The sequence below is a fragment of the Anoplopoma fimbria genome, chromosome 15 (genome assembly GCF_027596085.1).
Source record: "Anoplopoma fimbria isolate UVic2021 breed Golden Eagle Sablefish chromosome 15, Afim_UVic_2022, whole genome shotgun sequence".
In the NCBI taxonomy this organism is placed as follows: Eukaryota; Metazoa; Chordata; class Actinopteri; order Perciformes; family Anoplopomatidae; genus Anoplopoma; species Anoplopoma fimbria.
The window spans coordinates 8,319,237-8,336,229 of record NC_072463.1 but is presented as its reverse complement, the minus strand read 5'-3'; the positions used below and the strand labels follow the sequence as shown (position 1 = coordinate 8,336,229).

The following is a 16,993-nucleotide window of genomic DNA, read 5'->3' as shown; positions in this document are numbered from 1 at the left end:
GTGTGTGTTGTTTGTGTACGTGTGTGTGTGTATGTGTGTGTGTTTATGCGCCTGCTGAGATTTACTGAAATTCAGTGGGGAGGCGGATGGTGGGTTGTAAGCACTTAGTCTGATTGGCCAAATCACAACTAAAACCATTCTTGGTTACCATAGCAATAGGAGCACCAACAAGGAGCCTCCCAGCTCTCGTGCACACACGCAGTTGTTTACAGTATTGACATTTATATAGACTATAACTGACTGTCTTCTGAAATATTACACAATATTACGGTTTGATTATGGGATCGTACGTGACTGTGTGTGTTTAGATAAACCGAAGCCATAGATTGTCATTAACAAGACAAAATATCCTCTGCGTGTGCATTTATCTCCCCCCACACACACACACACACACACACACAGTTGTAGTGACCCGACTGATTAGAGACCAACTCAGAGACTATTTTTTGATACCAAGTGTTTGAAATTTGGTACCACTGTCTTTATCTGTGTTTTAGTTGAAGCACCTTGAAGCCCTCCTATAACTCGAGAGGCTGTGTATTGTCTGTGTTTGTGTTTACTGTCTCAGCTGTAACTACAACATGTTTGTCAGTCCAGTCACGGTGACCAAAAAAAGAGACTGAAGGAGAGAGTGGGAGGACTCAGGCTGACCAAACAAAACACCTTGGTTCTCAACTCATAGACCAGGAAGTAGCAGGTGGATTACAGTATGATCAGCAAATATGATCTATCTTCCTGCGTGCGTGCGTGTCTGTTTCAAGATGTATTTCTTTTGGGCATTACTTGAACCCTGATTAGTTTTGGGTATTGTTTTTTTTTTTTATGTAAAAACAAAAAACTCTTGTTTGAGGAGTGACTCTTATTATTGCTGAAACATTCACTGCCATAATATGGAAACATGTAATACAACATGAATTAAATGATAGTTTTTTACTTTTTCAGTTTTGTGTCTTTTTTTGTGCAAACACTGCACCACACAAAACGTTTTGAAAAATGATTTGCCCTGATAACTGAGTATTTTACTTTAAATGCTCATTTCCCTTTCAATGAAGAGCTTTAAAGACCTAAAAAAAAAAAATCAGTTTTGTCATTTTAGATCACCTCCATTACCACACAATATACTAAAGTCAAACATATTAAGACCTAGGAAAAGTAGACAGTTTTGTCATTAAATATGTAAAATAATAAAATATATATCTAAATTAGAAGGAATAGACTATCTGTATTGGTATCCATTCGATACAGAAGTGTAAATGTGTCATAACATTTAATACTCAGTCCATTCATACTAAGTCTGCTTCTGTCTGAGGCCGCAGGACATCATGATCTATGTCACGGCACACATTCTTTCAAGACATTGCACAAAGAAGAAATTCAAAAGAACTTTAAGCCAAAAGGAAGCTTCTCTTATAATACTGAACATTTAAAATCTTGTCTCACGGCATTTTTTCATACTTATTTTTTCATAAAAGAAGTGTCACGTGTCCAACAGCACTGTCATTTCCTAGGTATGACAACTCAATCTGTTCTCAATATAAGTCATTCACACATGACAGTGCAACATTTAATCTGTCTCTATTGTACTTGAGCAAATGCACAGTACTCTGAATGCACCATGTAATCCAAGTTTGCTCTGTCGTACACTGCTTTCTGTTTACCCAGCCTTAAAAAACAGAATTGAAATCCTGTGTCAGCTGGAGTAAATACACAGCGGATGGCTTTTCTTCCTTTCCATTTCGTGGTTGTGAGTCTGCCACTGCAGCTCCGTTTGATCCGAAGAAGTACCGAGACTAAAGAAGAAGTCCTTTGCACTCTTCAGAATCCATTCTTCTTCTCCAATCTTGTACCAGACAGCTGCTCAAAGTATCGAGAAAACATCTGAGTCACTTCTGTTGATGTCTATTTCAAGTCATCCCAGTTCCGGACATTTCTACCCGGAAGGTTTTTCTCCCTTTAGCCCACAAGGAAGGCCCCGAAGTAGCTCGCCCTCCCGTCCATCTCCATGGCGCTGGCATTGCTGACGGTGATGAAGAGGCGGTCAGCGGGCTGCAGAAAGGCAGTACCGGCCTGATGCAGGGAGAAGAGACCGGGCTCCGGACCCCGAGGCCAGCAGGCACTCCGTGAAGATTTCATCAGCAGGATGGGCACCGTGTAGGAACTCATCTGTCGGCCGAAAACAAGAACTACATAAACCTTCCGTCATTATATTGACATATAGAATTAATTCATAATCAGCAAATCTTTCGATACTATCTGCAATGTATAGCTTCATTTTATTGCTTCTGGTGCATTCAAGTTCCCTCTGACATTTTAAGTCTGAAAGTTGACTTGTCAAATCATTACCAACAATAAATAAACGTAGCTTCACTTTATCCAAACTGACATTATATAATTATAAATAGCCTATTTCTATTTTGGAGTGATATTTTGTTTTGTGTTGCCCTTTCCTACAAGTAGCGAGTGATGTTTCCTTCCTGCTGGTGTCATTTTCAGTCAACACAGACTCTGTATTATTGCTCGGAGCTTGTTTTTCATTTTTAATCTAACGATAGCGTGCACAAAGCCTAACCTTCTTGTAGATGTACTGGACAAGCTGTGCTTCTTCTTCCCCCTTTGCCTCCCCATCCGTCTCCCCCGTGGAGGGCAGTCTGAAGTAGGTCTGGCCGTAGATGTAGTAGAGACCCGCTCGGGGCACCAGCAGCTCTCCTCCCCTCAGCTCCATGTTCTGCAGGAAGGACAGACCTCTCTGGCCCTCCCACTCTCTGATTCGCTCCCCCAGGTACCCCCTGCTGCTCCGCTGGCCTGCAACAGCAAGTAAACACCCACTTACACCTCAATTAAAGCCATTCACTATGATGCAAAGGGTGTTACTGAGTATAACCAGTCTCTGATATTCAAATAAGAAACAAATGTTAAAGAAAGTCTCAGTGTGCAAATAACGCTTACAGATGTGCTCACAGACCGCAGGCTTTTGAAAGTTAATTGACCAAAGCCAGATGTTAAGAGGAAGGCAAGAACAGATGACATCCTGGTGGATGTGTATACGTGTAAAGATAGAAGGTTGACCATCCCTCTGGTTTTATGACATTCAGGAATATATATTTATTAATATCTATTTTTCTTTTTTGTCTACAAATGCCATGAATAATACCAAATCCAACAATGTGTTAGTTTGCCTTTAATTATGCTAATTTGTGTGCCCATTACAGACATAAACCTCTAAAAAATGCGTCATCAATATATGCCTTTGTTTAAATATAAAAAAGAAAAAAAAAGAAAAGAAAGGCAAAATAAGTCTTTAAAACAGCAGGGTACTCAATATTTTAGCAAACTAAAAAAAGAGTAAATTGTGCATCTGGTGAGGACATTACATTAAATTCAACTGCGGAATAAAATAGATTTGGCGCTCCAATAAGTAGTAGGATTAGTTCATTGCTGGTTTTGGTCATTTTATGGGATTTATTTACAATAATGAATAATATAGAACATTACCAGACCTTTCTATGAAGCCAAAGCGGATCAAATTGAAAAGAAATTGACTGTGGCGTCCCCCAGTAGTCGTATTAAAAAAGTGTAACAATGTGACAAACAGCAATGAAGGCCACCTAATTGTATTTGGTAAGGACTAATCATTTCTGAAGATACTGCGTGTTTGTTTAACATCTGGATGAAGAGAAATTGAGACAGTGACTTGTCACAAAGACATTGTGAGAAGGATAAAGCAGCTGCACATCTGCATGTCCTGACAAACATGAAGACGTTACTGAACCTGAGAAGCCTCGAAGCACATTCCTCACCTCTTGGCCTCGGAAAAGGTTTTGGGTAAAACAGAACAGTACTCACAGGCGTGTGAGCATTGTGAATATGCGTCACATAAAAACCAAGTCCTGTGATCAAGATGTCAGTTATGCTTTCCAGGACTCTGCTCGGTGCACGCACTGGATGTTTTACTCCTGCGCTACATTAAAGGATCCTCACCATCCGCCGTTGGAGGCTCTGCGGACGAGACGACGCCCGTCACATGGGCAGCAACTTTAGGAAGAGGGACCCCTCGGTCCCCAGGGTTCAGGAAAGGCAGCACTCCTGTCATCTTATCTGTGAAACCACAGGCAGATAGAAACACAAACAAGCCATTTTTATTGGAGAAAAAAGTAATACGTTTCTCGAACTGATAGTCAATGGAGGCATTGTTCTCACTTCTCATAGCCGTGGATATCTCTTTCTGGAATCTGTCAGACATCGTCTGAAAGAAAAACACCCAGAGAGACAGAAAGAAAAAGAAACAGAGAGTGAATGGGTGACAAGTTCAAGTATCTGGACCTCTTTAGTTATTTTGCCTTTTTTAGGTCTCTTTAGATCATAAATATTCAGTAATTCACCAGGGGCTTTGTTAGCCCCATTAATCATGTAGTTCTTCCCCTGGGTCAACAAATACATCATCTGTTGACCTGTAATAGCAGTATTCCCCTGTGGGTGAGTCCAGTCAGTTTTATTTATATAGCGCCAAATCACAACAGAAGTTATCTCATGACACTTTTGATAAAGTGCAGGTCAAGACTGTTGATTTACGGAGATTGAACATTCCCCTCAAGAGCAATGTCGGCAATGAGATATCCCCTTTAATGGGAACAAACCTCGATGAGAACCAGGCTCTGGGTGGGTGGCCATGTACTTAGTCTGGTTGTGTCATTTAGAAGAGATTTAGAATAATTTTGAGTAACTGCATGTAATGTAGAAGCCCTTTATATCTAGATAGGGAGCAGGTCCCCTTCGGACGGCCACCATGTTTCTATGGTGGCTCGAAACCAACAAACCCAACACTGACTCTAGATAGTTCATGCCACCAAATACTACACACTGCACATTGAATTTTGCAATCAGGGAACAGAAATTGAAGATACATTAGAACAAATGATAAATCAAAATCAAAAACCTTCTCTATGTGGTAGTGGAGCTGTTGCGTAACTTGCCAGCAGGGATCGCTCTTCTTTTCCTCCTCTGAATCTTCAACCTCAGAGCGCAGATTTACGTTTATCAGACAGGACACGCTGCTGCGGGAGAAACTCTCCTGCATCTGTCAACATATTAGAGGAAAGACAAACAATGCAATTTATTATTATTATTTTCGTAATTTCTATAGCTTACATTTGAGACTCCAAAACAGCAAATAAAAATGTCTTAAACAATCAGTTACATTGTTAATTGACTATTTGTTTGTATAGTACCACACATGCAAAGGTAAGCAATCACAAACTACAAAGATTTTGAATATATTTTGAATACATGCTATTGATCGTTGACAGAGTAATTTAGTCCCTTAGTTATAATGCAAAATACATAGCAGTGGTACAGGTGGATGCCAATTAGTGCATGCAATTAACTCATAAGTGGTTACAAGTGTGTGTGAGTTCACGTGGGCGTTTTACTGTGACTCAGCCAATCACAGCTCAGCATCTGATCAGTCAGCTTTTTTTCTCCACTTTTCAAAGTGTCAAATCTGAAATATGTTGCCTTTGGGTGTCACAACCACAGAGTCCTAACTGGACCATTTCCTGCCATTGTTTTATGTTATCTGCTCTCCAAACTTTCACCTCTCTCATTGTCCAGCTTTAAAAAAAAAAAGTGGCAGATATTCTAGCATTACTGGTATGTTTATTTATTTGTAAACCAAATCCAGCATTGTTCAACCTCTGAGGAACTGCAAGTAGCAGATTATTTATATTGATAACGACCACTTGATGGCATACATTTCCGATAAGATTTTACTAGGCCTACTTTTCAACTGTTTTGGGGGGTACTGGATAGTGAGTTCATTGCAATAACCTAGTTTATATCTTAAATGTCTTGTTTATCAATTGTGTCACTTGCATGGCATTCCTGTAACAGTAATGCTAAATCACTATAAGGCTCTCTGTTGTCAGTAAAGTTAACTTTGTTAAATATCCCCTTTCTCCTTTTAGATAGATGGCATTCAGTTTGATGCTATTATTATTATTATTATTATCTCTAAGACAAACTCCTATATCTTACCGTGCTCAGGACCTTGTTGAAGTACACAAAGCTGACGGCCACCGCGATGGTCTGCAGGAGGATCGCTGCGAGCACGATGAGCCCCAGACTCTGGAGAGAGAGAGACACGGCCATACCGCTGCGTGAGGACGGGAACCCAGAGAAGTTCCGAGGAGCGAGAGACACTTCCAGCAGGGAGGACAAGTCAGATCAAGCTCTGCTGCATGTCTGCCCTGCACGGAGAGAGAGAGAGGAGAGGGAGAGGGGGAGGGAGGGAAAGGGGGAGGGGAGGAGGGAGAGGGAGGATGAACAGCCTCAAGATGTCACTGTTAATGGAGAGAAATGAGCTGGGCGCTTACTCTTGCACATTGCAACTTCATGATGCCTTCAAGTGTTGTTGGAAATGGGGAAACTTTGAATTGAGAGCTAATTAACAACCCAGACAGAGATAATTATAATAATGTGGACCTTTTTGAATGATTCATTAAATAATTAAAAACACGTTACTCAGATTGTTTTTCATGATACACATACCATTGACAACATCCACAGTTAGGATCTATTATGTGTAATATGTGTTTCTGAACACTTTAAAAAGACATTTGGTTCATGTTTGCTTAAATGTTGAGGTTTAAAGTTCATTATATCATTATATTAAATATAGGCTATTATATTATACGTAATATTTTAATTTACAGGCTTATAAGAATAATCAAAGCTATTAAATCCAAAATAATAGATGTGACTGATGTGACTTATTAAAACTAATTTTGAGATAGAAGAAGATTTGTGTTCTGTCATGTGTAGGACAGAACATGTTCTAATGGCTTGTAAAGTCCTGTTGGGTCTAGTTATGTGCAGCAGATGCTTGTCTAGGGCAGCAGTTTTACAGTGTTTGACATTGTTTACTCCTTTCTGTGGTTGAAAGTATCCTTGTTCAACTTCAATCCAAACATCTGCCACAATTTGTAGCTGGGTTCATTTATATTATTATATTAGATTACTTCCCGCCAGAAGGACTTCAATGCAGTGCAAATTGTTTTTACGACTTCCAGTCCAAATGTGGAGCCGAAGGCAGCATCAACCATCTTGGTTGAATGAGGCATTTAGGGTGAGCGTGGAGTCTCTGGAAACAATCAGTGCTAAACATTTTTGTGTTTTTATGAAAATATTTGGCCTTTCGTGACTCGTTCACTTTCATTTATAACAGAGTTGAGTGTATGAGGCTGTTGCTAAAAAAGAAACAATGTCATGTTGTCATATGACCTAAAGCACTCAAGTGCAGAAAGCAGATAATCAGCATCCTAACAGTAAGATGAAAAAAGGGCATTTTCCTCTCTTTCCGGCAATTGTGAAGGGATCTAAGTGAATGCTATTCCATAATAGTGCCAAATGACCCGCCATTGTGTATTCTTATGTGTTGGCCTAAACTGCTTTTGTCCCAGGGGAGTCATTCAATCTGCAGAGCTTAACTTTGAGTGATTCCCTGTGGTTCCTATACTTTCTTTCCTTCACCTCTAACCCCTGCTCCATTGTCAGTGTGAGGAAGTGAGAGTGGAGCTGAAGGAATTCACAGCTCCTGGATGTGCACGACACTCCCAACAATCAAAACGGACCTGCTGTAAAGCATGTGTAACACATTCACACTGGCACACATGCAGCCGTAATGTTCACACAGGAAAGATAGTGCTGTACCAGATTGAACAGAAAAAGGGTGGCAGTGTAAGCGAGGACAGCAGCATAAGAGGAAAACAAGTATCTTGTTTGTTTCCTCCACTGATTAAAATCTCGAAATGTGGATGAGACGGTGATAAGAGGTTCCTGTGTTGCCTTAGGTGTGTCAATTCCCAGGCTTGTCAGATAAGTATTAGAGTAGAGGATGAGCAATATCCCTCGGGCTGGGAAGATGACACCCTGAGAGACATGCCTGTCTACAGTCCCATGGCAGACAGGCAGACAGACAGACAGACAGACAGACAGACAGAGAGAAAAAAACTATGTTAAAATATTTTTTTCCTATCACGTTATTGGTATTTCTTCCTCTTAGATCAAATCAGCCAGTGAACTTTGACCTCTGTCAGACATGTCCACATGCAGCATGCCCAGACTGGATTTAATCCTCTGGTGTTTTAAAGATTAAAGGAATAGTTTGACATTCTGGGAAATATGTTTATTTGCTTTCCTGCTGAGGGTTAAGTGAGAAGATTGATACAACTTGTGGTTACTATATGAAGCTATAGCCAGCAGACATTTAGCTTAGCTTAGCATAAAGACTGGAAACAGAGGGAAACATCTAGCCTGGCTCAGTGTAATGGTAACAAAATCTACCGACCAGCACCTCCAAAGCTCACAAATGAACATATAGCTTCTTTGCCTAATCCTTCCACAAAACAAAGCTTCAAAGCAACAAGTTGAGGTGTTATGGGAATGTTATGTTACAATTATTTTTCTATTTGAATCAATCGCTGGAATTTTTGGACTCGGCCACTAACCATGAAAACTAATGTGTAGAAAGGTAATTGCAAAATGTAAATGCATCGAAAGCTATTGCTATTCATTAACATTTGTAAGGTTGTAACTTTAGAGCCCTGGAAAAAAAGCTGGAACAAATGTTGGTCAGCACCAAAAACTTCTGTCTCTCTGTGAGGAACACGCAACAGTACTGTGAACTTGTTACACTCAGTGACTCTGATGAAACTATTTTCCAGACAGTAGATCTGAAATCGGTTACATAAACAATTGGAAACAGGAAAGCACAAGGAGAAGTGTGCTTCTTTGGAAAAGAAAGCAGTTTCCCCCTGAGGAGAACAGCTTGACTAACACCCAGAAGACATAGAGTATAATGGATTTAAAGGACAGATCACGCTCCGTCCACCCTCCTCTGTTCTCCACTCCCCTTTTTCCCTCCCCTGAGGCTTCTCCTCCCCACGTTCCTCTCAGTAAAGTCATGGAATCTCCCTAAATTCCCGACTGAGCACTACAGCTGCTCATTGTCTCATTTATGAAACAAAGACTATAGTGCCGAAAAAAATGCTACAGCAGCACAATGCACGCAAACAGTTGGCAGCGACTTAGTGTGTTAACCCGCACTGTCAGTGGAAAGGTGTTTCCCTGATAGGAAACTACTCTATGTGAATGTGGGAGCACAGAAACAGAGTCTGTACAGGTTCATATTTAACAATTACATTCACAATCTATTATTTATATGATTTATCATATCTAATGTTGTTCAACCAGATAAACTGGACAAAAATAAAATAAATAAATAAAAAACGTCAGGATTTGACCAAGGTTAGGATCAGGATAACATAAAGACATACAGTTATGAGGATTAACATCAAGTCTAATAATAATTTTAGGTATCAAAAAAGGATGTGTTCAATGTCCTCCAGTGTTGGAAGTAGAGTTCAGATCCTTTACCGGAGTATAAGTAAAAATACCATAACAGTGTCAAAAACTTCATTACAAAAATAAAAGTCCTGCATTCAAAATGTTACTTTAAATTACAGAAGGGTTATAAGCAATATATACTAAAAGTTCAAAAATATTTGCCATACAGACCCCTCTGAGGGTTTTATTGATATATGTCATATTATTTGATTATTGTTGCTAATGCATTCATGTGTAAGTAGCTGGTTAATAAGTAACTAATTTCAACTTCTTTACATACTGTTGTGTAGTTTAATCTATACCGATGTGTCATACTGTAGTAGTAGTAGTAGTAGTAGTAGTAGTAGTAGTAGTAGTAGCAGGAAAGTAAAAATTGTGTGCCTTTGGAAGCACCACAAAGTTGTACCTAAGTAGCATGGGCTACTTGAGTAAATGTACATGGTTCCACCTGTGATTACCAATTGTGTGTTAGATTAAGACCAGAGAAGGTTCATGTTCATGTCAGTCCACTAGAGGGGGCTGTTGCACTGATTATTGCTCCTGCTGGATTTAGTGACCTAGAAATGCACTCTCAGTCTATGTAAAAAAAAAAAAACACGTCTGATCTTGAGTATAATAGAGAGCTGGTGCAGATGTTAGTGCCCCGGGGAGGGTCTTTGCATTCTCTGGTGATTGCAATGTAGAGTACACGTTTTTCTTTTTTTTTTTTACCAGTTGGAAAGCATATCCACAGAATAGTTTAAAACATTGAGTGTTTTTAGGTTTTATACATATAATAATAATAATAATAATAATAATAATAATAATAATAATAATAATAATAATAATAATAATAAAACATACTAAGCTAAACGTGGCATATGATAACTATATCAATTTGAATGCACAGAGGCCGTGGAAACAATCAATCCTTAATTAAGATAAAGGCATTTTGTTTTAAGTTTCAGTCTGCTATAACTCTTTGTTTAAATTCTAATGTTTGCACTTTTTATACAAATGTATACTATTAATATACAAATAGCAACTCCAATGCATTAAATCAAGCATCATATTGATGAATGATGACTCACTGCAGCTGAAGTAATTAATAATCACAGCATTCACATTTTTATTACGGTGGCCGTTAAAAGGCATTCTTGAAAAACACTGAGTAACAAAATAGCATTTATTATATTGATTATCACAGGTTGATGATGCACAACAGTTTACCTGTAAAGGAGCAAAAGAACAGAACAATTTGTGCTTATAAGTATGACATCACATTTATTTTATTCATCAGTTTGTTCAAAAATCACAACAGTAGGCAGAGCAGAGACACAGGAAGTATGTGATGTTTAATAGATGTTAAAATTAAATATAGAAGTAAAATTAAGTTATTTGAAGCCCTGCAGTTTAAATTGATGCATTGATAAGCAAATGTTGCACCTTAGATGTCCTGCATGGTACTTTAAAAAATGTTTTAGGAGTGGTTCATAACTCTATAGCCAGTGTTACACAATATATTAGGACAATTAATATAATACTAATTGTGGGACTATACTGTCGAGTGAACTTGCAACTTCAGTGATTCATTCCTGTTTCATAACTGTCCCTATTCAGGCATTTAAATCACAAAACATTTAATTCGTAGTTGAATAAGGGCATGTGCAGATACATAAAATGTTCTGTAAGTAGAACACAATGTAACTAATAAATGGCATTAAACTTAAGTAAAAAAATATTTTGTTAGTGATTGTCAAGCATCTTCTGTCAGGGAAGACATCACATTTTTGTAGTGCAGGAAGCACAAGATTGGTGTATACTACAGCTGGTTGAACACACAAAAAGCCCACAAGAAAGGTCACGGATCCCCCCTTTAAAAATATATAATTTACAGATCTTATCTGTCTTCTGTTTAATGTGAGCTTTGTTCTTTCTCACTACAACAGGAGTCCAAAGCCATGCAAGCAGCTCTGTAAAGCTACTGAGCTACATGCTAATGTCAGCATGCTAACATGCCCACAATGACAATACTGGTGATGCTGATGCTAAGCAGATACTGTTTACCATGTTCACTATCTTAGTGTAGCATGTTAGCATGCTAACATTTGATAATCAGCAAAAAGTACTGCTGAGGCTGATGGGAATGTCATTAGTTTTGCAGGTATTTGTGAAAGAAAAAAATGTGGGCAAATTCAAATTCTGTAATGATAAAGACAAAATATTTTTTTTTTCTTTCATTTTTTTTCTTAAGTGCTTCAGACATTTTAAACCACTGCTGACAGGAACATTTGTTTGTTTTATTCTAAAAGTTCAGTATAAAACCACTTAAACGTGACATATATTGCTCATGTGTTTGTGGTGGGGATAAATCAGTGTAGCTGCTTCCACTGGTTGTTTCCACTTGTGTTTGTTAGCTTCTTTATTAGCAATGCATCTTTCAGGTATTTTTGTTAGCTGGTCACAGTGCTAGCCATGTTAATGTTAACAAATCGGCCCTTCTCCACTGCAGGCAGATGTTAAACTGCTGACAGACCTTCATATGTAACAAGTGTGTGTGTGTGTGTGTGTGTGTGTGTGTGTGTGTGTGTGTGTGTGTGTGTGTGTGTGTGTGTGTGTGTGTGTGTGTGTGTGTGTGCAAGAACATGAGGGTCCTGAGTTTGTATTTTTAAACAAAGAGCAGGTGTATTAGCCCTTAGCAAGTACATTAAGCAGTACCAATGAAACACACACATGCATGCATGCACACACATAAAAAGCCTTTCACTCACTTGCACACACACATACACACTCTTTACAAGTTGTTCTGCAGCCAGTTGAGGTAACCCCTGAGTGCTCTCTTCCCTACATCAAATTGCGTTGGCCAGGTTATAAAGCTGAAGCATCCATGGAAGCCGTCCTCGTAGTGGTCGCTGGTGACTGAGACGCCTGCGTCCTGTAAGCGCCGTGCGTACATCAGGCCGTCGTCCCTCAACACGTCATACTCGCATGTCAGGATGTACGCTCGTGGGCATTTAGCCAAAACCTCTGGTCCTGCTAACAGCGGTGACGCCCTCACATCCAGCAGGCCCGGCACCTCCTTCACCGTCTCCTGTGACCCCTTCTCCACAATCAGAGGCCTGTAGTTCTGCTTGTGTTTCGGGGGCAGGAGGACGGTCCAGTCTAGCCGCGCCCTCAGCTCCGGGGTGATGTTCGAGTGCTGTAAGGAGCTGTGGTTGTTGGCCAGCAACTGGGACAGGAGGGACAGGTCGGCACCGAGGTACTGCAGCCAGAAGCGGACCATGAGGGGCCGGTGGAGGATGGGTATATTTTGGTTCTGCAGGTAGGAGGGCGTGTTGAAGTCCAGAGCCTGCAGCACTGGGTAGATCAACGCCTGAACGCTGAATTTCACACTCATAGTGTCATCCGTAGCAATCTGGGAAAATATAAGAAAACATTTAAGGCTTCCATCTTTTGATTTGTATATACAAATTGCAAATTTCCCCGCTGTGGGACTAATAAAGGATTATCTTATTGTATAGAGTGCATTGGTACACACTTTCCCACAGGAGATTGCTTCTGTATTTACCTCTTGAGCGACAGCAGCAGCCAGGTTTCCCCCAGCACTGTCACCTGCCACGGCCACACGCTCAGGGTCGATTGAATACCTGGCCTGGACCTCTGGGGACAGGAAGTGCTTGGCAGCAGCGAGGCAGTCTAAATACGGCACTGGAAAGTGCACTTCTGGATACAGACGATACCTACACACACAGACATTGGTTGAAAATGATAATTTACTGCAGGCTTAGAAAAGACTTTGGAGAATGTGACTGTAAGCAATTTATCTGTAGTTAAAGGGTCACTCCACCAATTTTGCACATGAAGATAAATTCTCGAAAGCAGTACGACGGAAAAAGCACTTGTTTAACATCATCTGCTCTGAAGGGAGTTTCTAACGTCTGAGAATCTGTTTTTGTATTTCTAAGGTGTGTGCTGAAACATTTAGCAATAGTAGACTGGTGTTGCACACTTACTCAACAGACACCACAACGGTGTTGAGCTCGTCGGATAACATCCGGTTGATTGTATCATACGAGCCCTTCTCTGAGGAAGAGAGAGAGAGGTGGAGGAGTGTGGAAAAGTGAACATCAAATATTTTGCAGCTGAATTATCAGAATTTTTGAAGTATCAGTGGAAGGCTTTAAGACACACACACACACACACACACAAGATGCACAAATTGCAACACAAACTTCTTTTGTGGAATCTGGACAAATCATTTCCATTCAAGGCCGAAAATGTAACAGATCACATTCAATAAAACAGATAAAATTATAAGCAATCTGTTCGGTTGGTCAATCGATTTCATAAGGGCTAGATTTAAGGTCTTAATACTGCGTTTATAGTTGCATTCATAACGCTTTAAAAATACAAAATAAAGAAACAAAGCTTGCCTTTTTTCCAACTGAATAAAAGGCTAAGAGCAATAATTATAGAGAGAAATGATGTGCACATTGAGCTGCAAACACTGGGTGAACTGTTTGCTCCTGTGGTGCAAACAAATTTGTGATAATGATTAAGTTTTGTCACAGTTTTTTCTTTACAGAATGTCTGAACTCACTGGCACTGCCGAGGGCCCAGCCTCCCCCGTGGAGATACATCAACCCTCTCCTCAGATGACCCTCCCCTCCAGCTGGGGGCTCGTACACACGGACCGGGACGCCGGCGAAAGTGATGTCGCTGACTTTAACTCCGGGCATGACCCCTCCGCCGGACTCAGAGCTTATCAGCCCGTCCATCATGCTGTCAAAACCGTCTGTGGACTGCCTGATTGACGTGATGTAATGGTCAATGCCCAGCCAAGCCTTCAAAGACGCCTGAAGACGGAGGAGACATTCGAGACATATTCAGGCAAATAGTGAAAACAGCAGGATGAAGAAACAACTGTCTCACCCAGTCACCTCTGTCCTTCTGCACTGTATCTTACTGGGGTGTCTAAGTATGTCTGCCCTCTTCCCCCACAAACATCTCAGACTGTCTCAATAGTTCAACCAAGGCCAGCAGACTAAGCTGCTTGGCACAGAGGGGATTCAGAACCAGCCAGCCACACAAAGACATGTCCTTTACAACGTTTAAAAATAATATTAGGTTGATCAATTTATAAGGCCGCAATGTCTTTGCCAGATATCAGACAGAATTGAAAAGGTTTGGGGATCACCACATTTATTAGAATTCATCTTGAAGGGACACGAATGTCTGTACCAAATTTGATGGAAACCCCTTTAATAGCTGTAAAGACATTTCACTAAAAAAAAACACGACAACCTGCTGTCACAATGTCAGATGCAGAAAAAGAGCAATTTACCACAGTGTAACTTAAAACCATTTTAGCTTCTTCTTCTACAGTACATCATAGTAAATGTTATAAAAGAAAACATTTTAGCACAAATATTAAAATAACAATGACAGACCAGTAGGACTTCATTTAATCTTAAACTCAATGTTTTGTTTTTTTCACTTAAAATTTGAAAAGGAAAGATAAGATAAAATATTACAAGTCCCTAAAAGTAGAACATTAATCTGAAGACTCCCTGGCGGTTTGGCAATAACTTGTATCATTACTCTTGATCTACATGGCCATTTCCAAAATGCAGAACAAAGGTGAAGGTGAGGAGTGTGTTGTCAAGGCCCAGAATAAACTCCACAGTGGTTGTTTTGCAACCGATAAGTCCTGTGACAAACAAAGTTTCAAAATCAAAGAGTAAATGTACTGAAAAAGCTCTTTCACAAAATTTGTACATTTCACCATGCTGTTACTAATGTGCCTTAATGGTTAAAAGCGTGAACAGACTTAGTAAAGAGAAGCACTGTACACACTTATAACCATAACAGAGCACAATGCTGAGATGTTTCAGAACATGATGTGCCAAAGATTTTTGATTTTACAGCTCTGTGTGTTGATTTATGTCATGACATCTGCTTTGAAAATGTTTAAATACATACACTGTAAGACACGGATTATGCAATAATAACTAAGCTAAAGTTGGACATTATATTATATTATATAACACATGGCTGAAGTGAGTAGGATCAAAGTCCATGTCTGCAAAGGCAACGTGTGTTACAGTGTTGTAGGGTTAGAGTTGTGTCTTTTGCCACTATTACAGCAGTTTTTATGCAGTAAATGCAACTTATCTTTTTCAAGTTGTAAACAACTGCTATAATAAATAATATCAACCTTTATTTGTGCAGATCAGATCATAATTATTGCTCAAGTTGCTCACTTACACCTACAGCACATGCACCTCAAATGTATTACCAATGCAAAAACATCTCCTCTCTCTCTCTCTCTCACCAGGTGCATCGTCGCTCTGAATCCAGCATCCAGCATCAGGAGCTTCCACGGCTCCTGGATGGCATCAGGCAGCGGGATGTAAACGTAATAAGCGACCGCCAGCGTCAGCGACACTGTGACAACAACTGGCAGCAGCCTCATCTTGTGTCTCACCGCTGCAGTGTCTTCAGGGACTGATGGACGAGCTGACAGCGGGGATCAGACTGACTCTGCTGGCTGCAGCTGATCCTCTCTGGTCTGCCACTGGAGGGCCTGGGAGGTCCAATCAGGCTCCGGAGGTAGAGCTCCAAAGTACTCCATGGGACAGATAAGTATGAAGACTTCCGATGAAAATCTTCAAAATAAAACAGTTTATTGATAGTCGTTTTATTCTGAGCCTGATGTCTGGAGACTAAATATGGTTTGATACTTTTTAAACATTTGGCTTAACTGATTCAGATTCGACCTGTTTAAGCAATCATTTCACATAGCAGTTAATATATTATGGTTGCTAATTTTTATTTAGAAAAAAATAGTTATTAAATATGAAATAACTATAGCTACATATACCCATTTGTAAAGCACTATCTCATAAATGTATGCCAGTAGCCTATTATATCAGCCTACGATTTTTATTTTGTTGACTTATTGTTTTACTTGTAGATTTTAATCCAATTAGAACCAAAACATTTAAAATATTTGGTGGGGGGGTTTTCAGCCCAAAAGCGTTTTTTATTCAGAAACTTTGCAACACTGGCACTTTTATTTTGAAAGCTACATTGCAGCAACGAATGGGCAGCTGGGAAATGAGTGTTTTTCGTGACTTCTGCAGGTGGATACAAAGCTGTATTACATACATGTGTCCACAGAGAGGCACGATAGAGCTGCAGAGTGAAGCAAGGACTCCACACATCCTGTTTGATCAATAGTTTCATCATATATTGCAAGGTAAAAAATGTAATCGTTGAAAAAAGAAAGTTGTCTAGGAAATTATAACTACTTTAATAACAACAATTATAACAAAGACTGGTAAATGCAGAATTACTTGAATTGCATTATAGAGTAGACTTTATATTAAAGGTCAATCTGGTGAAAATGTGTGTGTGAATACTCGGAATTGAGGCGACTTTACAAAACACTACCTCTTCTGCAACAGCTACTTTACACACCGGTTATAACTCTTAATTTGGCCATTTCCTCTTAATGAAAAACACAAATCATTATGTCCATAATAATATGCTCTTAATTTTGTAATATTCCTACAAAAATGCATCAACATTTATTGTAAGAGAAGTAAAGTTC

The 16,993-nt window shown here is 39.6% G+C and overlaps 2 protein-coding genes across 4 annotated transcripts; both read right to left on the bottom strand.

The window, feature by feature from the left end:
- Positions 1-18: 18 nt before the first annotated feature.
- LOC129103521 (tumor necrosis factor ligand superfamily member 10-like) lies at positions 19-6,495 on the bottom strand. Of its 3 annotated transcripts, none has more exons than XM_054614024.1 (6): positions 6,031-6,495; positions 4,934-5,074; positions 4,198-4,243; positions 3,979-4,095; positions 2,570-2,802; positions 19-2,163 (listed from the first exon to the last, which is right to left on the bottom strand). In XM_054614024.1, the coding sequence occupies exons 1-6, from the start codon at positions 6,142-6,144 to the stop codon at positions 1,954-1,956; spliced, it is 861 nt and encodes a 286-aa protein (XP_054469999.1). In that variant the 5' UTR covers positions 6,145-6,495; the 3' UTR covers positions 19-1,953. The 3 variants fall into 3 exon arrangements, with proteins under 3 accessions (XP_054469999.1, XP_054470000.1, XP_054470001.1); XM_054614025.1 differs by lacking the exon at positions 6,031-6,495 and adding an exon at positions 5,284-5,344; XM_054614026.1 differs by lacking the exon at positions 6,031-6,495 and adding an exon at positions 5,195-5,217.
- Positions 6,496-10,506: 4,011 nt separating this feature from the next.
- nceh1a (neutral cholesterol ester hydrolase 1a) lies at positions 10,507-15,963 on the bottom strand. The gene is made up of 5 exons (XM_054613908.1): positions 15,713-15,963; positions 13,979-14,234; positions 13,392-13,461; positions 12,947-13,118; positions 10,507-12,793 (listed from the first exon to the last, which is right to left on the bottom strand). Exons 1-5 carry the CDS (start codon positions 15,851-15,853, stop codon positions 12,173-12,175), a joined length of 1,260 nt encoding a protein of 419 aa, XP_054469883.1. The 5' UTR covers positions 15,854-15,963; the 3' UTR covers positions 10,507-12,172.
- Between the last annotated feature and the right edge of the window lie 1,030 nt (positions 15,964-16,993).

Excerpts from the sequence above, each read along its gene's own strand:
- LOC129103521 (XM_054614024.1), bottom strand. The coding sequence starts at position 6,144 with ATGGCCGTGTCTCTCTCTCTCCAGAGTCTGGGGCTCATCGTGCTCGCA. Across the intron at positions 4,096-4,197 it reads GATATCCACGGCTATGAGAA|ATAAGATGACAGGAGTGCTG; the intron begins GTGAGAACAATG and ends GTGGTTTCACAG. Across the intron at positions 2,164-2,569 it reads TCCAGTACATCTACAAGAAG|ATGAGTTCCTACACGGTGCC; the intron begins GTTAGGCTTTGT and ends TTCGGCCGACAG.
- nceh1a (XM_054613908.1), bottom strand. The coding sequence starts at position 15,853 with ATGAGGCTGCTGCCAGTTGTTGTCACAGTGTCGCTGACGCTGGCGGTC. Across the intron at positions 13,119-13,391 it reads ACCGTTGTGGTGTCTGTTGA|GTATCGTCTGTATCCAGAAG; the intron begins GTAAGTGTGCAA and ends CTGTGTGTGTAG. Across the intron at positions 12,794-12,946 it reads CTGCTGCTGTCGCTCAAGAG|ATTGCTACGGATGACACTAT; the intron begins GTAAATACAGAA and ends ATATTTTCCCAG.